The sequence below is a fragment of the Lagenorhynchus albirostris genome, chromosome 10 (assembly GCF_949774975.1).
Source record: "Lagenorhynchus albirostris chromosome 10, mLagAlb1.1, whole genome shotgun sequence".
NCBI classification, from domain to species: Eukaryota; Metazoa; Chordata; class Mammalia; order Artiodactyla; family Delphinidae; genus Lagenorhynchus; species Lagenorhynchus albirostris.
Window position 1 is genome coordinate 53,771,016 of NC_083104.1, and position 24,873 is coordinate 53,795,888.

Genomic DNA, 24,873 nt, shown 5'->3' on the forward strand with positions numbered 1-24,873 from the left:
GGCACGAATCATAAACACAATGGCCCCAAGGCATTCGTTTGCTATTGTACAAATTCCTTCCAGGAAGATCATTTTTAGATTAATTTTTAAGCACAGATTTTACAATTTACTATCATTTAAAGGGTGGAAATCCTCTGCCAATCACCAAGGGGACAATAAGCTTAAAGGAAGGTCTGTTTGAAAGATCTGAGGAGCAGGCTTCCTGAGAAAGCTGAATTTCTCAAGTGTTCTGACCCCAGGAGGCAAAATGAATAGCGAGTTCAAGGAGACGAACGTGAGAAAGTTTATCTCCCTTTAGAGAAACTAGCAAAGAAGTTAATAAGATACACAGTTCCTTGGATCAGAGTTAACAGTTGTAGATAAGCTTTTCCTTCAGAAAATCACAAAGCTAAGTAGATAAAACACACAAAAAAGATAAGTTTTAAGTCAACATGTTCCTGCAATGTAATTTCTCTTCCTGGTCTGTGATGTTTTTCTTTTTCATTCTATTTAAACAAACATATATTGAGAAGCATCTATATGATAGGTCTAAAGAAGGATCATTTCTGAAATGTTCAAAATGTGAGTATTTTCCTTAGTACAATTACATTTGCATTCACAGGAATCAGTATGTAAAAACAATAATTTTTAAAAAGGATTATATAAAAGATATTATTCCAGAGGATTTACTACAAAATCCCTTTAAAAAAGAAAGTGCATAAAAGGTAACACTGAAATATGTATTATAGTTTGAAGACAATCTCTCCAATTTTAATATAAATTCATGAACCCAGTCATTATGTAAAGAAGCTCATCTGTTCTAGGAAACATTCACTGAGGAGGAAGGATCAGAATGATCTGTGGTCCTGAGTCCAGGAAGTCATCCTGATGGATCTGGTGGGGGAGAAAAAGAGGTCCACGTGACAGACGGGGCTGCTTTAATGCGTTTCCTTAACCGAAATTAATTAAAACAACAACACAACCCAACTTCTTTTTCTATGTTGTGGGGAAAATAACGTTTATATAGAGCACAGTGCAGGAAGCAGGAATCTAAATTAGCTTTGCGTGCTGGCAGCCTGAATAATGCTTCTGCCAAGAGGTCATTTTTTTTTTTACCAAATCCTTTCAAAATGTCACAGTCACAGGCACAGTCTTCGCTACTCCTCAAGGTATAACTTCTTTAATATCAAAGCAATTTGACTAAACATTACATGTCTAATGTCACTCGTGTTCTGCCAGTCTACACAATCCTGTTGTCCCCTCCATCTTTTTCAGACATCCATCTTTAAGAAGATCTGTGAAGGAACCCCAGACAGTCCTTGACCTCTGGGCCTTCCTACGTAAAGACCCCCATATCCCTGACCATGTCATGCACCTCGAAGCTCTGGGGAAGAGCAAACCTACAGGACTGGGGCAATGGCCACAGGTTTTTATAAATGGCAACATCTGCCTCCTGACAATGGTGACATGACCCTCAGAAAGCAGACCGCATGGTGTTTAAAAGAGAAACTGTCCCCACAAGAAAAGGGGAAAAAGAAAATGACTCACGACACAGTCTGAACTCCAGTAAGACTGGTGGACAAAACCCTCAAAGAAATGTCTGGCAGAAGGTAATGCTCCAGTCCTAAATGCGGCTTCTCAGGTTCAAGGCAAAACAACGAGGCTTCTGATGCCAACCCTTCCATCCCCTCTTTTGCAATTCAGTTACGGAAACATAAAAACACAATGGGACCAGAGTTTTGATCTTATATTTACTTAGATATTAAGCGGCGAGGGAATACAATGACTAAAAACAGTAAAATGATGAAAAGACAAATGATACTTTATGATGCCTCGGGTGGTTTCACCTTTCTGGGCCTCCGTTTCCATGTATGTCAAATGGGATTACTAGACTCATCTCAGAGGGTCGTTTCCAAGGTTACAGGTGACAGGCAAGGGAAAGTGTTTTACAGGTAACAAAGCACTCTATGAACGTATGGGATTATTAAAAAACTATTATCATCAGACATGGTCAATATGTTTTCTTCAAAGTTATCTGACTAGATTTTTTCCACTGGTGTTCTTTCCCCCATCAGTCTCAATTATAGTAAAGTTATTCAAATCACTTCTCTTTTCTGGTTCCCTGGCACTAGTTTTCCATCTGCCTGGACAAGTAAGTAAATGACTAGTTTTACAACATTTGTTGTGCTTTTAATTTTCATTTAACGGCTATTTTAACAATTAAAGACACAGTATACATTCCCAAGAGATAAGCACCAGAGGGTGGTTGGCAGAAATGTTCGCTGAAATAGGGTCCTTCCACTGCAGCCCTGGTCACTGCTGATAAAAGGCACGCAAGCCCATAGTGTCCTGAGGTTTATGCGGCTGCTTTCAACCAGCACAGTCCTCAACTATCCACCCTCACTCATCTCTTGGTTTTCTTATAACTTCAAGACTCTTCAACTGAGAAAGCATGATGGCCATGTCTGCTTCCATGGGCTTCTTGTGTAACCTGGGAAGATGATTTAAGAAAAGTGCCAAGACTTTTCAGGGGCTTGCTCCAAAAACTCTCCTGAACATAAATTATTTTAGAGTATGGGTCATCATCAAAACAGACCATTGTATCAGAGGTCAGGTATTGTCTGGGGCTTCATTTTCCAGAACCTAAAGCTAAATGTATAAATAAAGACATACAGAGAAGAACAAAACTGCTTTGACTGGCAGAACACAAGTAACACAGACACCTAACATTCAGTCCATTGCTTTTACACAAAAGAAAAGCAAAGCCAATAGGCTTAGAGCAGAGGGGGTTCAAGTTCGTTGGAGCTCCAACAGTTATTCAAGAAGTAACCACTGAACTGTTAAGAAACCAGATACCCTCCTGGGCCCTGAAGACACAAGACACATTTCATTCACAAACTGGTAACAGGAAACACTCTGAGTTTGACAAACTGCTTTGCAAAGTGCTGAATAAATGTAAGTGATTCTATAATTGCCACAAACATCCCCACCAACACCACCATCAAAATCTTGGAAGATTCATGTTTTCAACAGTTTTGAGAGCTCACCAACAGTACATCAAATTAAAAGTATTGTCTGCTGACACAGATGTAGAGAACAAACATATAGACACAAAGGGGGTAAAGTGGTAGGGTAGGGGTGGTGGTGGGATGAATTGGGAGATTGGGACTGACATGTATACACTGATGTGTGTAAAATAGATAACTAAAAAGAACCTGCTGTATAAAAAAATTAATAAAATAAAATTCAAAAACAACGTATTCTCTGCCTAGTCAGTGCCACAGAAATATTAAGACACAAATTTCTTATTTCGCCTCCTTTTCCCCCATGGATAAAGCAGAGAGGGCATTGCTAATGCATGTCTACATAATTTTATGAAGTCTGCCCCAGAATTTCCACAGAGGAGGGTTCAGGGGTGATGACTCAGCTGGAAAGGAGGGGAGACGTGTCTGGAAGCCGTGCTGACCCAGGAAGCACACTAGCGATGGAGTCTAGACAGCAGGGGGCTGTGGAGACCACAGTGATGGAGGTGCTGAGACCTTCCAGGCCTTCTTTGGAGACCCATCGGTATTAAGCGCCCATCTAAGGCAGCCTTCCTACCTAAGTCTCCTGAGCACGCGCTGTTTTACCAGGGCTTTCCCAAAAGTGCAACCAGGAGTCCCCCTGTATATGGGATGTTTTGCATCAGGCAGGTGGAAAGATGTCTTCAGCCGCTCTCCACTGCCCCAATACCCCTCTATTCAATGGCCCCTTCTCCAGCCATCCCAACACAGGAGATAACCTACGAGTCAGAAAATGAAAGGCAGGACTGGCAATAAAAACCCAAAAAACAAAACAAAACAAAAAAAACCGTCCCAAGTCAGGTGGTATGATTTGCTTTCTGACTTTTCCTAGCCTCTGTGGTCATAACACGTTGAGCCCTCTAAAAGATGCACACAAGAACATAAATGAATCAAAGGCAGGCTGTGATGGATGGAAAAGCAACAGCCCTCCACACCCCCAGACTGCAGCTCCCCTGAATTCACAGAAAATAAAGGCTGAACACACAGAAAACCTCCACTGTAAAGAACAACTTACACAAATCAGAACGTTCGAGATTTCCCACAAGCCCATGGTTCTCTCACACACCACCACACGTGGCTATAAATAACAAAGCCCTTGACGACACACTTGGGGGAAAGGCAGGCAGTCTAGTAAAAATAAAAAAATAAAAAAAAATCTTGTCACCGCCATGTTGGATTTATAAGCACAGTCCCTGGCCTTTAAAAGCAACGAATTCCAAACAGCAACAATCTTTTAGTGACAATGCATGCTGAGCGCCAGGGAAGAATCAGACAGACTGTTCTCCCTCAAAGAGCTTTCCTTCTAGGAAGGGAGTTAAAACACACACACGTCCAGCCACAGGGAGCTTCCCACCAGGGCCGCCCGAGAGGAAGCCAGGCCTGATGGAGAGGCTGTGAAGGGGAGAAATAGGACAAATCCAACTGCAGACCTGACAGAAGAAGTGGGGTTCGGCCAAGCGTTGGTTCAAAGGAACAAAGGTGCTGTAGGGCATGAAGAGAGAATGGGAAAACTGTGGGGAGCAGAAGGGTCACAGGTTAGAAAAGCTGAGTAAAACCAGGGCCTGAGGATGCACGAGGTCAGAAAGGGGGCTGGGGGAGAGGCTGGCACCATCCAGGCCTCCGGTGATCTAACTTATGCTGGGGCCCTTCTCTGTGTCCTAGGAGCCAGGGATGCAGCCCTGACCTCAAAAAGGAAGCGAGGGCCACGCAATCACCTAGGATCCATGGAGAGGATCCACAGAAGGCTTCCAGCAGGTCACCTATTCAACATGACACCTGAGGGGCAGAGTTAACTGATGGCGACGTATTGTGTATTGAAGAGATGAAGGGTGTCCGTGGGCAGAAACCAACGAGGAGATCCTTACAGATGACAGAAAACAGGAGTTCAGACTTGCACTGTGGTAGCATAATTTAAGAGCAAAAATGCATTTCCTGTAACTGTGTTCCTGTTGTAAATAATGTCTGATTAAGAGACTCTAGGAAAAAAAAAAAAAAAAGAGACTCTAGGTATTAAAATTTGAAAGTTATTCTGATAAATAAGTTGAGATCTGATGGAACAGGAAGCAACATGAGACCAGGTTGCAATGGGAAGTGTTTTCTGTCTTTGTTTTTTGCCAAGTAAGATGTCAAAAGAAAAAAAAAAGTCAGAAAATAAAATTATTTGGAAAAATCATAAAGTAGTTGTGAGAACCGGTTGTTGCAACTGACAGGGACCCATAATTCTTGAAGACAAAAGTAACTGAGGGGCAAACATGGCCTTATGTTGAGTAAAATACAGAAGCTCATCAGTGAGAAAGCCAGCCGTGGGGCTCTCAGAACAGTCTAAAATTAATGTTGAAAGATTCAAGAAAAATTGAGTCCTCACTGAGCACTGACCAAATAACTTTCTCAAGACAAAAGAAGATTTTTTTTTAATGTTGAAAAGTAGAACCACTTCCTGAAAAACCTGACATTAATTCAGTAATTTATTGGAGACATCATTTGTATACAGGGGAGTGCGACATATTTTAAGCAATGCCGAGGTGTAATAGCTCCAAACGGATTTAAGGCCTACAGGTGTCAAGGTGGTCTGTGATTAAACACCTAAGGAGTAAACATGATGAATGGTGTGAGTTCAGCAGAGAAAAGGATTCCTGGGAGCTACACTTGGTGGTCAAGGGACAGTCAGTAGAGGAAGCAGCCAAGAAGGATGCTTTGGGAAGAGAGACGGGTTAAAACCCACTCATTAACTGACTTGCCCTCAGCAAATCTCTCTCCTGCTAGCCTTAGAGCATTACTTACCCCCAGTTAAAATGGGCCCTGTAGCTGAGGAGGAATCGAAGCACCTTCATAAAATGGGCAGCTACCCTTACTTGTATCCTCTTCCTCAGTGACAGAAGCAAGTCTGATCTGACCCACTGAAATCTCTGCACTTGACACCCCTGTGGAAAGGTTTTCATGCTGTTACAACAGTGCTTCTCAAACTTCGATGCACACACCAATCACTTGGGGGTCTTGTTAAAATGCAGATTCAGTGCAGTAGGTCTGGGGAGGGGCCCAACATTCCGCATTTCCCATAACCCTCAGTGATGCTGATCCTGCTGGCGGCTGGACCACCCTTTGAGTAGTAAAGTACTGGAGCATCTTTAGTTGCTGTTATCAGGGCATGGTAGAAAGGCATCATTTTTGAGCTCAAGATTCGGGCCTCAGGGCATACTATAAGTCATAAAAAGTAGATGTGAAAAGGAGAGTGAGGCTCCTGGAGAGTGAGAAAGTAGAGCCAGCAGGGCTGCAAGGGGAGGGGATGGAAAACAGAAGAGGGCAACAGAGGAAAAGGCTGGCTGGCCCGCTGCTGATTAAATAAGAGGTGACAAGAAAGAAATTATAAGAATGAAAGTAAGAGTGCCCAGGATGTGTTGAGAGTGTTAGAAAGTATTTTACGAACAATGAACTTCAAGGGATTCCAGAATAGTGAATACAAAATGTTACTTTTGGGTGTTTTTGTCCCTTTTCACATATGGTCTTTCTCTCTTTTTTTTTGCCTAATACTATGGATTTTAGAGAATAAAACATAAACGTGAGCTGTAACAACAAGACCGTCATTCAAAGCAATAGTTAGAAGATTCCTCCGCTGCTGACTATACAGAAAAATGTGATTATAGAACTCACAGCTACTCCCCTGCCTAAAACAGCAGTCTGAAAACTGCCAATCTGGAGCAAATTCTGTCTTTTCTGAGAATATTTTAAGAAAAGAGGTGGAGAAATTTTTGAAAGGCAAGACAAGACTATACTCAGACAAGTTTCCTTTCTTTTCCCAAAAAAACATAGAAGCTCCTTTAGGGCTTTCTCTCTTTTCTAGACATAGCAAAGCATTTCATAATTCTCTAACTTAGGAAAACGCTTCACAGACATTCTCACCAGCTCAAAGAAAGGAGAGGATGCAAACACTGTAATTAACCAGAGAGAAATGGTATTCCCACCCAAACCAAGACAGCCTTTCTTCAGCAAGGAGAAAGTGGGAGCTGCAGTAAACATGCTCTTTAGTGAGGATGTCTGCTCAGGCACCTGCACTAGGGACATTTCAAAATAAACGTGGCTTCTGTTTCTTTTTTAAACAGCAGTTGTCTCCAACAAACTCCAATTGGATATTTGTGGTATTTGTTAGTTCCAACCTGTGATGACGTTCGATAGTTTTCTATTTTGATTAGCTAAGGATTATGCTTTCTAAGCCAACAACAATGATTTCCTTTACTAACATCCAGAATGAAACATTTTGGAACATAAAAAGCTAAAAATCTCATCTAGGTCAGTGCTTGTCACTATACACAGAAGAAAAATGAGACCCAGGAAGACCAAAGGAGGTAACCAGGTCCCCCAGACACCTTGACTGCCAGTATGACAGGGTTTAATCTTCACCAGCTGTCTCCGAGGCAGATTCTTAATCTCAAACTAAGGGTCAGAGCTGGATTAGATCATTCAAGATCAAGGTTTTGTGATAATTACATATCTGCAACTTCTTTTCTGTTTGGTATGGGGCCTCTAAACTAGGAAAGTGATGAAGAGACTAGGAAAAAAAAACGCTTTGGTTTGGTGATGTAACAATGCAGACTCCAGAGTATTTGGATGGGGTTGGGGGTGAGGAGGACTTTGAATTTATTTTCTAAGCCAACCAGCAAATCCTGCCATTAGGCATGTAGTCAGGTCTTGTGGAAGTCGAAGCTTATAAATTTCAGGGGCACTCGTTAAGAAAAAGAATATAAAAATTAAGAATAGAAATGTAGGTATGAAAGAGAATATTTAGAGTGGCATCTTACACATTACAAATTTTAAGAAGCTGCAGATACCACAAATATAAAAGTTAAAAGAAAACAAATATTTTTATTAATTAACTGCCTGATACACCTCTGAAATATTATTGCTACATTTTTTGGTTACATTCTCTTTGATCACCTCTACCAATGATATTCCACGATATTCTCTTTAGAGAAAATTTAAAATAATTCAATCTTTCCTCTAGAACTGTTGATCAGAATTTGTAAATTTATTCTTGAGATAACTTGGAAGTTTTTTCCAGCTTCATAACTCATTATAAGTAATGTCATATAAATGTTTTGGGTTGCCTCTAAATTTGGGAAAACCCCTACAAAGTTGCTTTTACAGGTGAGCTGTAATATTCAGGGCATCGCAAGATATCGTAAATATTCTCTACCTTGATAACACTCGTTAACCACATTGCCAGGGCCCCTCCCAGAGCCAGAAGGGGGGCCTGCAGCAGGGAGAAGCCTTGAGGTTCCATCCACATCATGGTAAATCCACATTGGCACACCATATATAACCCCCACCTACTTATGCATCCTTGAATTCCCCCAATTCTTCCGAATAAAGTGCCTGTTCTATTCAGAATACCTACTAAATTCCTTGATGGCATAACTATGGCATGATTCAGCCAGGACTGTATCACCTGATGTGTATATTTCATTTTCCCATCAAGGTCACAAGACAGGCCTAACATTTGACCACCTGGTGTATGGATCAAACGTTATTTTATTTACCTAAAGAAATTACATGGGCTAACATATGAAAAACACCAAAGCCTTAGAAAAATGTTGGATCTCACCATTATTTCTCTTAACCCCTAGAGTCTCCCAGCACCCACGCTATAATGGAGAAGTGGTTTGTATCAATCGAGGCGGCCTGGTCCAGTAGAGCCTAGCACTTAGGGTCTAGGTCCCCAAACCAGACCATCTCGGGTTCAACCCCAGCCTAATCATTTGCTAATTGAGTGGCCTTAATTTCCCTGATCTCTAGAGGACTTACAATAAGCATCATAAAGCCGACCTTGTAGAGTTGTTTGGAGGTTAAATAATACACGTGAAGCGCTCAACATGGTCCAGGCAGCAGCAGTTAGTGCAGCTACAATCATTACTATGCATTATCAGGAAATCTGCCCACAAAATCTCTCGAGTGAAGCTTCCTCGAGATATTAACACCATTCAGAGCGGCATGAGCCACTGTCGTCTCCTTCCATAGGCAAGTTCTGCAGAGTTTTAGGATCACCAGCAGTCATCCACAAAGCAGCAGAGTGAATTTCCTGCCACAGCCAATAAATCCTCCATGACGATTTACAACTTTAACAGATAAAGTGGCAAATATTGAAAATACGAACCTGACTCTGTATTTTCCTTCAAAGACACTCATGGCTGTTCTGCCAAGCCCCCAGCTCCCTGCAATGCAGTTTTCACAATCCTATACCTTGTATAGTATCTTAACAGCTTTTTACTTCTTTATCTGTTCTGATATTCTTGTTTCCTTAAAAAGGCTTGAGAAGGCCTTAAGAAGGCTTGAGGAGGCCTCATGTTCCCAATACCCAGAGGAAATGCAACCAAGGCACTGGGAAATCTTAAAGAAACTGTGTAAGTGAAATCCTGGATAGAACAAGTCAAATGAATATAGCTGAAGTTTCCTGCAGGAAAAGACAAGCCATGAAAAACTGAATTTCCCCAAGGAAATACACCACTATGATTACAGCCAAACTCTTAGCTTTTTCATTAATGAGCAAATTCTCTACTCCAGGGAAAATATGATATAATCAACAATAACTAATTTTGTACCTAACACCTCTGCAAAGGTGTGTTGTTGGTGCAGATCAATCCCCAGTGTTGGAAGACCCAGGGCGGGGGGACAAATGGTGGCCCACAGACCACACGTCAGAATATTGAAAGTTATAAATCACACTGACAAACCGTTCGATCAAGTAGGTTTTATCCTTCTACGTTGATTGACAAATGCACCTCCATAACGTGTTAGAAAAGACCAAGTTCAACTTCAAACTCTTGACCTGCTCAGAGACCAGCCCTGGAACTGGGGAAACACTGTCCCAAACCCGGCCAACAATCTACCTTCCTCTTTCCACTGGCTGCTTCATCTGGCACCAAGAGGGACCTTGTGACATGTAAAACACCCAAGTTTTAACACTCACACCCCCCCACACCCCACACATACACGGCTGTCCCTTCGCCACCCCTCAGGCCCATAGACCAGTGGCTACAAAGGCCCTCAGGAAGATGGGTCCAAAGGTCCATGTAGGCTGTAAAAGTAGGTCCACAGCCATCCAAACAGCATATTTTGGGTTTCCAGGTACCTGAAACTGATCTATAAAGGGAGACTCTGGACTCAGAAGCCCAGGAGTCTCCTCACCCCATAACAGGGGCTGAACAGAGAACAATAAAAGCAGTGCCCTCTAAACCCCAGGGCAGAGGCTCCGTTTGCTTGTACGCTAGGCCTATATTTTAACTGAGCAGAAAAATTGTGGGGGGGGGAATATCTCATCAGAAAAGAGCAAAAATAAAAAACAGCCGCTTATCTTGAGAACAGGCAGCCTTCCCCAGATACAATCTCACCCATCACATGCAGTTGCCCTGAGCTAAGTCCATTCTAATGATCTACAGCTTCAGCCCTGCGAACAAAACACAGACGCTAGGAAACCCTAAAGAGGCCAAGCAGGAGATCCTAAATGGACCACAGGCAAGGAGGCAGTTGCTCCATGTTGAGTGCCAAGACCTAAAAAGCTGATTATGGCAAATAAAAGACAGATCCTTTTGGGAGGAGAAGAATATTAACCACCTACAAGTTTTCTAAAAGTCAAATCATCCCCCTTTGTGATACTGGATAAATTCTACTCTTCCCACCCTCCCCAGCAGCTGTTCGAGGTCTGTACACAGACGCTGGTCCTACATGCCTGGAATCTGGGGTTGCCAGTATATATCTCTGAAAACAGCGCATGTCCAGCTGCTGTCAATGGTCAAGGCACAGGTCACTGGCAGTGGGTCCCACCACCAAGACGCAATTATCAGACTAGGAACAGCAGAGTTTTCTTGGTCAAAGAGACTCTACCCTATCCTGATTTTTGGTAGGACAGTGACAATTAGGAAGGAGGTAGATCATGCAAGCAAAGCAAATCATGACCTCAGGGGCATTGAATGGATATTAGATGGTAAGTTCCCCTTTCTTGAATATGATATCCCTTTACTCACTCCCTAACTTCCATCCCAACACACATACACACAGATATACCAGGGAAAAGGGCCGAGCAGAACACAAGGAAGACAAGGTTAGAAAACACACACACACACACACACACACACACACACACACACACACACACACACACACAGAGGCAAACGTCAAGTTGCTTTGTGCAGACTCTATCTTCTCCATTTATAAAATAAAGGTAATGAAAATTATCTTGTCGGTTTCTTCTGAGGATTAAATTAGATAATAATGTCAGGCGGCTGGCTCAGAACAGGTTCTCAAATGTTACTTCTCCCTTCTCCCCACTTGTCCTTGAGCTGAGCCAACTTACCCTGCTTGGCTTCCCAACCCTCATGACATGCCAGGCAAGAAGGAGAATCATCGTTATCCCACCTTGGTCAGAAGCCACAAGTAGGTAGGAAGCAACATATTACAAGGGAAAGGAGGAGTGCAAAACAAATGGTGAGCATTCTTGCTGCTAATACCTATCTGCTAAATCATTTCTACTGAAAATCATGAGTTAATCTGCTGAAGCTGTACAGAAGGCCCCCGAGGGCAGAAGCCAACAAGGTGACAGAGTTATGCTTTTCTGTGGAAATTGGCTAAATAATGCCATGCTGTAGCCAGGAAGGACTTTTCCTCCACACCCTATTTTAAACTGTTTCGGTGGTTTGCATCAGACCTAAATAATAGCCACACTGCTCTTCTGCAGATAGCAGCTGCCCCAGGGCTGCACTTCCCTTAGACCAACTCACTTCACTGCTTATAAACCAAAACAGAAGACCCTGATGAAAAAAGAAACTTCAAAGCTAAGTTTAGATTTCGGCACTTCATTTTTAATGAAAGTCTCATTTCAACAACCTTCTAGAAAAAAAAAGAGAGAGAGAGAAGATTCAGTATTCACTGGCAAATGTCTTTGGTAAGACTGAAAAAGTTTTGCAATGGCTTTGAATGCCCTACATGAATTCAAGTGTACAACTAAAGAGGTTGGATGAAAACTTCTAGCAGTTTTCCATCATGTCTGTCAGAAGCTGACATGTTTGTCATCTTTTTCCATAGGTCATCAGAATAAAAGATCCAACAACACAGTATAAAACAGCCAAATTGCCAATTGAGATCAAAGCCAAACTATTCTCAATAAAGATTTTACCATTCAGACCAAACACCCAATAAATAGTGACTGCCTGGTTGTGGAAATGCTCGGCTGACTTGCAGTGCCTCTAGGAGGATGAATGGAGGTTCAGCTCAGCATTTCCTGGGTGCTAAGTGATATGCCAGGCACTGCCACAGACCCTGGAGACAGAGAAATGAGTGGGACAAACCCAGTGCCTTTGAGAGAATGGGTAAGGGAGTCTCATCAAGAGCTAATTCTGCCTTACTATTGTTAGCAGCGAAAAGAGAGGCCTGTCCCCAGGAGGAGGGAACCTATAGCCCCACCCAGGGCGTTGAAAGCAGGTTTGCTTAAGAATGACACTTAAGTCAAGTCTTAAAAGATGAATCTAAATTATCCAGGGTAGCAGGAGTTCCAGACAGACAGCAGCTTGAACAAAAGTGAGGTGGCCCAACTGGGGGCCCGGAATAAGGCAGGCACAGGAAACAATAGATCAATGAAAAACACGTTCAGAGGGACAGTGGAGGGAATGGAAGGAAACACTCAACACCCAACAGAGTGGGCTTTTGACAAAGGGGTCTAGAGTCAATAATGCTTCCAAGTACACAGGGTTAAAATATACATCCTTCTCTGGGCCTCAACACACCCCCCATATGTTAGACTCAATGGAGGCAAAGACCAGACCTGTCTTATTCACTCAGAATACTGTTTCCAGGTCTGAGCCTCCTGCCTGGCAAAAAGTGACATTCTATAGATACTGTTGAGAAGGAAGAATGGGTAATGGTCACTTTCTGCAATGGCACCAATGAAGTGTCATTCTTAATTGGAAAAATATGGTTAAAAAAAGAAAATTTTTTAAAGTTGTGTTGAAAACTGAAATGCAGACCATGTAGCAGGTATGCTGGCTCCACAGACAGCAATGAGGACTCATCATTTCAAGGTGGGGTGCTACATTGAAAAAAAAGGCAAGGAGGGACTTCCCTGGTGGCACAGTGGTTAAGAATCTGCCTGCCAATGCAAGGGACATGGGTTCAAACCCTGGTCCAGGAAGATCCCACGTGCCACGGAGCAACTAAGCCCGTGTGCCACAACTACTGAGCCCGTGTGCCACAACTACTGAAGCCCGCCCGCCTAGAACCCGTGCTCCACAAGACAAGCCACCACAATGAGAAGCCTGCACACCACAACAGAGAGTAGCCCCCGCACTTGCCTCAACTAGAGAAAGCCCACGCGCAGCAACGAAGACCCAATGTGGCCAAAAATAAATAAATAAAGGCAAGGAATCCAAAATGTGATGAGTATCTTATAGAAACCATAACTAGTTAAAAATAAATGGCCTAGAGGTGAAACATGTGCTTTCAGGGAACAAAAGCAAATAGACCAAAGATCAAATTCTGGACCTAGCAGTTTCCAGAACCCTGACTAAATCAGAAGTGATTTGGGGAAAGAAATTTATCTCTACAACACTTTTACCAACATTGAGTCCTCAACAAGGATCTCCTGTTAGGTATTTGAAAAGTAAAAGTTATATTTTTCAGATCTGGAAGAGTTTTCAAACATTTAAAGTTTTCCCCCAAAGAGCAATTACTTAATTTCAGGCATCTAGGAAGAGTGAATCTACTAAGTCAAAAACAAAAACTAAAATACCTTTAAGTATGTACCTTAGTGAAGTATGCTCTTATACTTAAGTCCTTGGCTCACTTGTCAATATACTAAATATAAGATGGATTCTTTAAGTAACCAAAGAGAAGGCTGTGAACAATCTCATTTCCTCTTATCTTACCATGCATTAAGATATTTTGAAAAATGTAGTGACAGATTACCAATTACGTTAGGAAAATCCTGAAACCATTTACTTCCATAGAAAATTAAATGCAAGTGGAATTAGGTTTCCCACCTCTATTATAGCTACCTTTGACCTTCAACTATCTTCAAAATGTAATTTCACATGAATACCAATCCAAAATGATTCCTTAGTTCAACCATTTTGTGGCTTTAATTCCATAAAAATATGAAATCTGTGGGTTTTGTAATACTGTCTAAAAGCCCAAATAAAAAGCCAGTTGGCTTTTAAGCTAATTGTTTAAAAGTGTGTATATAGATGAACTGAGACTGACTCATGAACTACTGAGTCTGGAATTTGCAAATCATAAATCTTATCCTCCTAAGCAAAGACTAACAGAATCAGGGCCCACTAATTTCCTTCTTTCGTAATCTGAAACAAAAGTTTTAACGATTTTTAAGGTACACTGAAAATTAAGGGTGCCGTTTAAAATATTAGCAAAATATAACTCAGTTCTTAAGAGTTTGGTGTATGATCAGAGAGTCGAACATTCTGGTACTGCAAAGTAAGAAAGCATCCAAGGATGAAACAGTGGAACTTTATTAAACTGTAGAACTCAAATCTGTGTCGGATTTTTTTGTTTACAATAGTCTTTCCTCATTATCTTAAAAACTCCCATCTCCATGCCACCTTCAGTAAAAAAAATATAACTTTTAAAAATTTTCAATCCACTTCAAGAACTGTGAAATGTCCCATGTAGAAACTGGTCCGTATTTCTTTTAGACAAGACCAAAGGTTAAGTCTGCCCCTGGCCCTTGGTAAACAGAATGTGTGCCTCAGAGTGACGGGGACTGTCAGATCCTTCACATTTCATCCCAAATCCACACAGGGCATCTCCAAGTTACCAAAAAGGAGTAGAGAGACAAAAGATGTTAAAGATGAAGGGAATGTAAAATGATCCAAATCTAACCATGTCCTTTCACAGATGAGGAGACTGAGGCCCAGAAAGGTCCCAAAACTCCAAAGACTCCATTACCAGAACCCAGATGCAGGTTCTCAGTTCTGTAGCAAAGAGCTAACAAAATTTCTAACTTTTAAGGTCTCAGGGGATCGGTACTTTCCATAACAAATACTTAAAGAGTTCAATTCCTGCATTTTTCTCCCCTCAAAACCTCCTAGACACCAAGATCAGGTGGGCAGGGGGATTTACGATTTTAACCCTTCCGTTTCATTTCCACCAAACAATTGCACAGAACCTTCAAGCCCACAAGACGGGGCTGTCCTGCTCCAGGCAACATCTCCAGCACCTAGCGCCTAGCAGGCACTCAGTAAATACTCCGCCTTCCACCTGACAAGCCCCACTCCCTGCCGCATCCACGCCAGCCCGCAGCGGAGCGAGACAAGTTTCCTTTGGCAGTCGCCTTTCTCCTTGAAACTTTGCTACAGCAACTCCGGGCCAAAAAGCCGGTCCGCGGGCATGTGGCCCTGGGCAAGAGCTGAGGATGGGGGCCCTGCCCTTTCGGGGCACTGGGCGATCCCGGGCCGGGGACCAGGTGTGCCCGCCGCTCGCTCGGAGGCCGCCCGGGCCGCGTCCTGCCTCCGCCGATCACCAACTTCTCAAACTTCCCTTTCCGGGGGTGGGGGCGGCCCGGGACGCAGCGCCCTTCCTGCCCGCACAAAGGGGGCCGGGCGCGCCCCGCGCCCCCGCCGAGACCACTTTCCTGGTCTTTGGAAAGAAAAACGTACCCGTCCCAGCGCAGGGTGCTGGGGCGCGGGCACCGGGGCCACGTCCCGGCTTCCGCCCGCCTCCCGGGCCGACTGTCAAGCGCAGCCCTGCGGGGCCCCGGGGACCCAGGCGCCAAGCCCGGGCGGGGGCCACTCACCCGACTTGGGAACGTGAGGCGGGATCGTGCTGGCGATGCGTGTCCACAGGACGATGTGCAGCGGCCACAGGCCCCCAAGCAGCCCCCGGCCCATGGCAGCCCCCGCCGCTCCGCATAGACCGGCCCGAGCGCGCACGCCGCGCCTCCGCGCCGCGCCCTGCGGACCCGCGCGGAGCAGCGGTGCGGCCAGATGTGGCGCCGCAGAGGGTGGCGGTGGGCGAGGCGCGGGGGGCCCGGCGGCCGAGGGGAGCTGCGCGGGAGGCCGGCCCGGCCGGCGGGTGCGCGCGCGGAGTGTCGTCGGGCCGGGCGCGCGAGTGACTCACGACTTCGCCCGGGCGCCGCGGGGGAAACAGGAAACTCCTCGCCAACAGCTGGGCAGGACCTCTCGCCGCCCCGAGCCTGCTCCCCGTCTCGGCTCCCGGTCCTCGCCCTCCCTCGCAGCTGCCAATCACGTCCCCGGGACCGGCCCCTCCGGGGCTTTGGCAAACTTTCAGCGGCCTCGCGCGTTCCCGCTCCGAAGACTGACTACGGAGCACTAAGTGCACACGTTCCAGAAAGTCACTGAACGCAGAGTGTGTCTGCGCTCTCCAAAGCACCCCCACCAGCATCCTCCCCTTCCCCACAACCCTCTTCGGGCTGTTCCTAAGTGCTTCAGAGCTGGTTTTCAAACTCCAAGTGGCGACCCAAGAGTGGATGCTGAAATCTGAGTTGTGAGCACTTTTTTTTTTTTCAAGTAAAGCAGTAAAAGTATTTCCTCATTAAACTTTGTTTCAGTTGTGTATGCCTAAACCATCACATTGTAAAATGTTTATTTTACTGTAGGTGGAAGTCCAGAAGTCTGTTCTCAAACTTTAATGTGCTCATGGACCCCCTGAAAATATTGTTAAAATGCAGATTCTGCTTCAGTACATCTAAGAGGCAGCATTTCTGATAAGCTCTTGGGTGGTGCCTCCCATTTTGAGCTGCCTCTTTCTTCCTGGGGGGTGACTCAGTGAGCAATTATAAACAATAAGCCATCACAGAGTGATAATAGTAATGGGAGAAATGTTATCTTCAGAATGTATCAGGTATGGCAGAAAGTGTGAAAGTAAAAGTGGCCTGGGAGTCAGCTAAGTGCCAGTTTGCCTTCCAACACTGCCTGTGAAGGGACAGAACTCTGAGCCCCTCCCCTGCAAAAGGGGACATCGGTGGGAGCAAAGGACGAACTTTCAACTTTCCCTTCTTGCTAAGGTGACCAGGTTTGCCCCCAAACTATCCTAGTGTACATCTGTTTCAAAGTTGAATTATTAACCGAACCCCCTGTCTCTTTCCCATGTGTCTTGGCTGGATATTGACTCATATGCTCATCCTACTTCCAGCCCCCTCAAAGAGTTAGATTCAGTACAGCCCTCTCTCTGGTCAGGAGATCTTCCAGCAGGTTACACAATAGACTCCTTTATCTGAGACAAAGCTTGTTTGCAGAGGCAGGTGGCCAGGCTTACTGGGAGTAAAGGCAAACTAGCTCTCCCTGGAAACCCAACCCCTGAAATCTTCCCTGTCAATCTGAGAGTTCTTTTGCTTGATCCTGGAAGTTAAGTCTTGTCACCATTGTTCCACCCAGCACAGAAGCTGACTTTTAGGAAAAGACCACTTCCTAGCTCTTGAATTTAAGATGCAGGAAGTGGGGTGAAATCATCAGGGTTGGGCATCTTCCTTCCCACCAACCTCCTTGCCAAAGCCACTTGGAGCAAAGGAGGAAAGTTGAGTTCAAAATCTGTTTCTCTCCATTTCCTCCACAGGCCCTGCCCATGCCACCGCCACCCCTTGAGCAGGAGTCTCCCAGCCACTCACCCCCAATCAGGGCCATTCTGGGCCTTTTCACTCAATTTCTCAAAACCTAGCGAAAGTCAAATTTTCAAAAGGCAAACCTGATTATACCAACCCTTCTATTAAAATCATTTGATGGCTTCCCACTGCTCTTGAGAGAGAGGATAGAAATGAGATCCTTGAAGGTGCCTTGAGCCCCTCCTCTCTTGTAACCTTGGGTTTCTCCTCTCCCAATGAGAGGGTCTCCACATTCCTAGAATGCACCCCTGTGTTCCTCCCACACAGAGCCTCCCCCGTTTCCCCGGGGCACACTTCCCTTCCTCTGTCCTTCCTTCTACCCAGCCCTCTCCTGGTCTTCCTTGGGTGAATCATGACTTCCTTGATGGGCAAGCTTTCCCTGACCTCCCTGAATAGACTTTTTAAAAAAAATAAATTTATTTATTTATTTTTGGCTGTGTTGGGTCTTCATTGCTGCCCGCGGGCTCTCTCTAGTTGCGGCGAGTGGGGGCTACTCTTTGTTGCAGTGCACGTGTTTCTCGTTGCGGTGGCTTCACCTGTTGCAGAGCACGGGCTTTAGGCACACGGGCTCAGTAGTTGTGGCTCTCGGGCTCTAGAGCACAGGCTCAGTAGTTGTGGTGCACGGGCTTAGTTGCTCCGCGGCATGTGGGATCTTCCTGGACCAGGGCTCGAACCCATGTCTCCTGCATTGGCAGGCGGATTCTTAACCACTGCGCCACCAGCGAAGTCCCTGAATAGACATTTTATTCTGGGTTCACTTGGCACCATATGCCTCTCCTTTTTAGCACTTACTATACCTCCTTTCCCTTCTCCCAAATCAAGTCCAAATTTCTTGAGGACAGGAATTATATGTTTTCCTCCATTCACTATTGTATTCCCAGGACCTGGCACAGAATAGGTGTTTACTAGACATATGTTGGATGAATGAATGAATGAGGTAATCAAGATTCAGAAGAAAATTGTACTTAATCATCCTAATTATCTTATAACTCAGGAAAAGGCATTCTATTACCTAACAAACTGAGATATAAACAGGTTAGATTTTAGTCGAGGATGATGTCATACTACTTCCTTTTCTTAAAAATGGAGAAGTCTGTGGTTTGGTTTTGTTTTTCTTTTTTTCTAAATTCACCCAAGTTCCTCTGGACAGTATACATACACTTCCTTACTCCCAGAAACACTGAGGCAAATAAATGCCCAATTGATCCCGAAGGCCTTCTTTTCTATATTTATTGCAAAGAACAGATATTTTACATTGTTAGAGGCCAGGTTCGAGGTATTTGATTCAAGGGTGGAATATTTAACTGGTGGTCTCTGTCATCATATATGACTAATGTTGATTTTAATTTTGCTTGCCTTTAATATTTCCAATTTCATCTTCAATCCCCTGTGAAACTGAGAGTCTGACTTTGGCATTGCCAAGTGCAAACTCACCTTTCAAAAAGCACTGAAGTGCAATCAGAGACACGTAAACTCATGTATACTGCAATTTGACAATCTTACAAATTTGTCAATATGAACTTCCTTTAGGAATTCTCACTGAAAGAGCAGTCTGATACCCTTAAGCCATGGTCTTCACATATAATTGTATATTTAACGTAATATAATTTTCTGTGTATTCACATAGGCAGTTAAGATACAATCACAAAAACTGGGCCTTTTGCAGATGGAAACAAAAAGATAAAAGTGTGACTCAGGGTTTGAAAAACAAGGAAGATAATTTTTAAGTTCTCATCAAATTGAAAAACAATAAAAACCAACTGGAATGAAAGTTAAACAGCTTGAATATCTTCGTTTTTCCAGTTTTACAAACTCTGAACACACACACAGAAAACAACTGGACTGGATCAAAATGTGGTTATTGTAAGCCCTGCATCTCCCGGTTGTGATGAGGCAAGAATTTTTGACTCCCCTGTACTTTCTGACATATGGCTGTTGAGGTTACTGGCAACTAAAGCAGTGGACAGGGAGATTCCTCTCCATGTGAACTGGTCGTTCTGCATCCTTATCTCTGGGCCAATTTTCCTTCCACTGCGAAGCAGACCGATAGCACTGAGACAACAGTGAATTTGCGAGGGAACCCCCTCCACACACACACACCTTTCAGGTCATCCGGGATGCTACCTCTTCCAGGAAACACTTTGTGATTCCTCCAGCCTAATGGCATCCCTCCTCCCCCAGGGAGAACCCCAGAAGCATTTAGTTTATTTAACCTATTTTTTAATGTTTGTCCTGTTCTGGCATGGAGTGCATTACCGTTACTCATTTATTTGGGGGAATTCTACCTCACTAACTGTAAAGTCCTTGAAAGCACAGATTGTTTACTCAACTGTGAACCCCATTCTGTGCCCTGCAGTACTCAACGTACGTTTCTTGTCTTCACTAGAGAGAAAAATGAGAGTCTTTCTCTAATCCATTTCCTTGTTTGCAATTCATCACAGATATTCATAGAAACTGCAATTCTGCCACACGTTTACAGAAAGCATGAATGGTTTCTTCTGGAGAAAACATAACTTTTTTAAATTACAAAAGTAATGTATGTTAACTTTAGGTAGAAAAAAATCTGAAATACAGATAAGCCAAAGGCAGAAAATAAAAAGGATCCTTAACCCTATCACCCAAAGACAATCCCTTAACTTTTTGGAGCACGTCCTCACAATACTACTCTACTCTTCACCTGGCAGCTAAGAAACTGAGGTTTAGAGAGATTAAGTATTTGGCCAAGGTCACAGGGCTAGTAAGGACCAGAGCCAGGGTGTGAATGAGGCCTGTCCAGCTCCGGAGTCTCCACTCTAGGATAAATTGATCAGGTGGTTGATGGGCCTGGTCACCCTAGTATTTTGAGATGACTCTGGAATGATCAGGCCACCCTTTCCTATTGCTTCCTCGTCTCTTACTCATTAATCAGCCACTGCAGCCCCTTGTCCAGTGGAAAGTCCTTTTGTTTAGCTCACACCTTGTCTGCAACCAGCAAAACTCATGGGCACATTTCAATCAGAAGCTTCCGTGTGTAGTGCCTTGGATACTAGCATGTCACCTCCTTCCTTTGACTGCCATGTTGCTATTGTACCCTCATGGTATGGACTGAACTGTATCCCCCAACATGCACAGGTTGAAGCCCTACCCAACATGACTATACTTGAAGGTAAGACCCTGACCCAATGTGACTAATGTCCTTATAAGGAGAGGAAGAGACACCAGGGATGCTGCTGTGAATACACAGAGAAAAAGCCATGTGAACTCACAGCAAGAAGGAGGCCACCTACAAACCAAGAAGAGAGGCCTCCGGAGAAACCAAACCTGCCAATACCCTGACTTTAGACTTCCAGCCTCTAGAACTGTGAGAGGTAGATTTCTGTTTAAGCCACTGAGTCCGTGGTATTTTGCAATGGCAGCCCTAGCAAACTAGTCCACCCCATTTCCTACATGCTTATCCAGCTGTTCCTTCTCAGTATCTTTACAGGTTTGTTTTCTTCCACTCATTGGTCAGTGCTAGTTCTTATCAAGTTTGTCCTCTGCCCCTTCTCTCATTCCTCCTGGGGAACACAGCTATTTATATGGCTCCACTAATCTATGATCATTTCCAAATCTAATTATCAAGCTCTGATTTCTCACCTAAGCTACCATTATTCCAATTGCCTACTAAACTCTCTTCATGGGTGTTCCACGGGTACCACATGCTCATTATTCCAAAATTGGATTCCAGAATACCCGCCCCTTGGTACATTCCTGACATCAGGAAAAGGCTCTATCTCCAACGGGTAACCCAAGGCAGAAACATAAAAATCAGCTAAGAGTTTGCCTCTATTTTACCCTCCAGAACGAACTGGGAATTAGGATCTCTTTACTTTCTAAATATCGCTTGAGTCTGCTCTGTTCTCATCCTCAACACTGACATTATTTTAGTTCTATCTCTTGTTATTTCATATAGCCTTACGTCAGTTTCCTGATCTTCTTGCCTCTCTAGTCTCACCCCTTCCACTACATCCTTCACTGCTACCAAAATATTCCCCTCCAAAAATACAAAAATAACAATCACATTTAAAATTATCCAGTGGCTTCCCATTGCCTTCAGGATAGACTGTCAAGCTACTGTCCATCCATTTATTTAGTCAACCAGCATTTGATTCTCTACTGTGACCCAAATACTCTGTAAGTGCTGAAGATACGAGGACTCAGAAAATGTACTCCTAGCCTTAATTGCTGGGCATTAGGCTGTCCTTATGATCTAATGTGAAACATATTTAAGTAAACAAATAATATTAACAAATCTGATAATATGATTATCACAATAGTGATGAGCTCAGAGCACCACGGGAGAAGGCAGGCAACAGAGGCCATTAACCCAGCCTGAGAATAAGAGAAGGCCCAGGGGAAGAAATGCCTTTTGAGCTGAATCTTGAAGGATGGTCAGGTGAAGGCATGAGGAAGGATGCTACAGGTACCCAGATCAGCAGTTTAAAGACAAGACGTGCGAGCTTGGGAGTGGGTAAGGAAATGCAAAGGTTTCAGAATGCCTGGAGTATAAATTTGAGGGGATTTTAGATGGAATGTTTTGGCCCCAATTCTGCACCCCTCCCTGAATTCACACTCTTTGCCTCATGTCTATGTAGTTTCTCCCACTAGAGGCAAAGGGTTCTCATAGTCAAACACTAGCATGGGGTTTATTATGCAGACAGTAGAAGGTAAATATCTAATTTGGATATTTCAGTGTTATCTGAAATTATATACAATTATATAATTGTTCTACAATTTTGGTTATATATGCAGTTACAGAACATGGCCAGCATCATTGTTTGCTTGCACAAAATCTATTCTCCCCTTTCCATATTGCTCTCAGAAGTCCAATTTGGTTTGGGATGTAAATTTAACTACATCTTAGGGAAAGGACCCATCCTTTTGGATCGTAGATATACGATCCAATTCTGCACAAAGAAATATAAGAAGAAATCTGATCGGGGCTTGTGAGAAAGATTTTTTTCTCTACGTGGTTTAGAAAGAAGCGACCAAGGAAAGCCACTGTGCCCCTCACTACTTCTGTTTCCTACCCTTGAACATGATTAGGAGAGGCTGAAACAGAGGAGATACAATAAACTTTCAACAATGAGAGGGAAGCCAAAAGTATCAGAGTCGACCCACTGAATCAATACAGTAACTACCTCCAAGCGGATGTTATCTGGGGTAGAAAGTCCTCAAAGATGGCTGTGAGCCCTTCCTCCCCTCACCGTACTCACACGTTGCTTCCCGCATCCAGAGGTGGGATGGGATCTATTTTCTATTTTCCCTCTCCTTGAACGGGCTGGCTTTGTAACTTACTTTCACCAATAGAATATGATGGAAATGACACAGTGCCAGTTCTAGGACTAGTCTCAGAGTGACTTCCTCTCTCAGCAACCAGTTACCAGGTAAGAAGTCTGCATACCCTGAGATCTTCATGCTGTGAGGGAGCCCAAGCTAGCCACATGAAACCACATGGAGAAAGAGACAGCTGGTCGGCCACCAGATACCCCAGCCCCCCAACTGAAGCACCAAACATGTGAGTAACAAAGCTATCTTGGACGTTCCAGCCCCAGCGAATGCAGAGGGAATAGACTCAGCAAGGTGAGTCCAATCCAGATGGCAGAATCATGAGACGTAATAAACTGATACTGCACAACTCATTAGTTCCAGTCAAAAATCATTTCTAACTAATACAAAGAAGTTCACCGATCACATGGAAAGAGGAAGGTGCTCCAGTCACCATATGGCTGTCAACCTGTGTACCAAATATGAACCACATCAACTATGAATTAAGATCTGTAAGGTTTCTCCAATTATCTTGTGAATTACACAATTATATGTTTATGTATTTGTCATAAATAAATACATACTCATTTGTATTTGCTTATTATATGTTGCAAACATGTAAATGTACAAAAGTTTTGAGACGTTATTTTAGCAGTTCTCCATTTTTACACATTAATAAGGCATCTCAAAAATCAAGAGGGACCCAGGATAACTTGAGTTCTGGGAGGCCCTGTTTTTCATGTCAGACTGAAGAGTCTGTATTTTATACTCAAGATGATGACAGACATTGAAGGAGATTTTGATCAGGGGAGGGAGATGATCAGAGATAATCATATAAGATTTTCAAATTAGTGACTGGGAAGTCTGAAAGATACATCTGAGGGCATAAGACTCTGTCAGGAAAAGAAGTGTGAAATAACAACTCTTACCAGAGTCATGACTAGGAATGAAGGGAAATCCTAGATAAGAAAGGCAACGAGAGTTCAGTTTGGAAGGAATTGGTGTCTGAATTGACTTGGATGAACCACAGGGACTCTTACGGAAGCAGATCCCCAAGTACCCTACACTTAATAATAATTGTAGCCAACACGTGTTGTCCACACATTCATTACTATGTGACAGATCCTGTTCTGAGTTTTTAATATGAATAACTGCCTTTAGTCCTGACAACAGCCCTATGCAGTTGATAGTATTATCATACCCATTTTACAGGTGGGAATACTGAACCCCAGGGAGGTTAAGTCATGACAGAGCCAGAATTCCAGCCCAGCAAGAGGGCTGCAGAGCCCAGGCTCTCAGCAACTTTGTCATCTACTGCCATCACACCAGCTACCTCCCGGTCTCCCCACTAGACTGTGACATTCTTGAGGCAGGGACTGTGTTTCTCATAGCTTTAGCTTCCTGTGCCTGATCCATATTTGTTGCTTAATAAATACCTGTGAATGAGAGGATGATTCATTGAATAAACTCCATAATATGTAATATTCAAGAACTGAGAGTCTGCAGATTGTGAATTTGGGAAATAAAATCTGTGGTGCCCTCAATGCCTGATGACCAAATGAGGCTAGAAATGCTTGTCAAGGGATGTAAACACCAAAATAAACTTCCCCTTAATGCTGAAAAATGCTTCCCAAAGTAAAAATGGTACAAATGACGATAGATTTCACCCAGGAGAAAGGATTTATGTGTTTGACAATTATGTTAATCAGTTTTATCCTAGTAAAACGTCCGTTTCTAATTCTTAAGTTTTTTTTTTTTTTTTTTTTTTTTTTTTACATCTTTATTGGAGTATAATTGCTTTACAATGGTGTGTTAGTTTCTGCTTTATAACAAAGTGAATCAGTCATACATAAACATATGTTCCCATATGTCTTCCCTGTTGCGTCTCCCTCCCTCCCACCCTCCCCATCCCACCCCTCCAGGCTGTCACAAAGC

At 43.5% G+C, this 24,873-nt stretch overlaps 1 protein-coding gene across 2 annotated transcripts in view; it reads right to left on the bottom strand.

Annotated features, from left to right (window-relative positions):
* TGFBR2 (transforming growth factor beta receptor 2) overlaps positions 1-24,873 on the bottom strand; it is a 112,675-nt gene that overhangs the window by 78,935 nt on the left and 8,867 nt on the right. Inside the window, exon 1 of one of the 2 annotated variants that reach the window (XM_060162480.1) lies at positions 15,829-16,044. The exons of the other annotated variant lie outside the window; for it this stretch is intronic. Within the exon in view, the coding sequence (XP_060018463.1) occupies positions 15,829-15,922 (94 nt within the window). The 5' untranslated portion in view covers positions 15,923-16,044. Of the gene's footprint in view, positions 1-15,828; positions 16,045-24,873 lie in introns of those variants that run through there. 2 annotated transcript variants of the gene reach the window in all.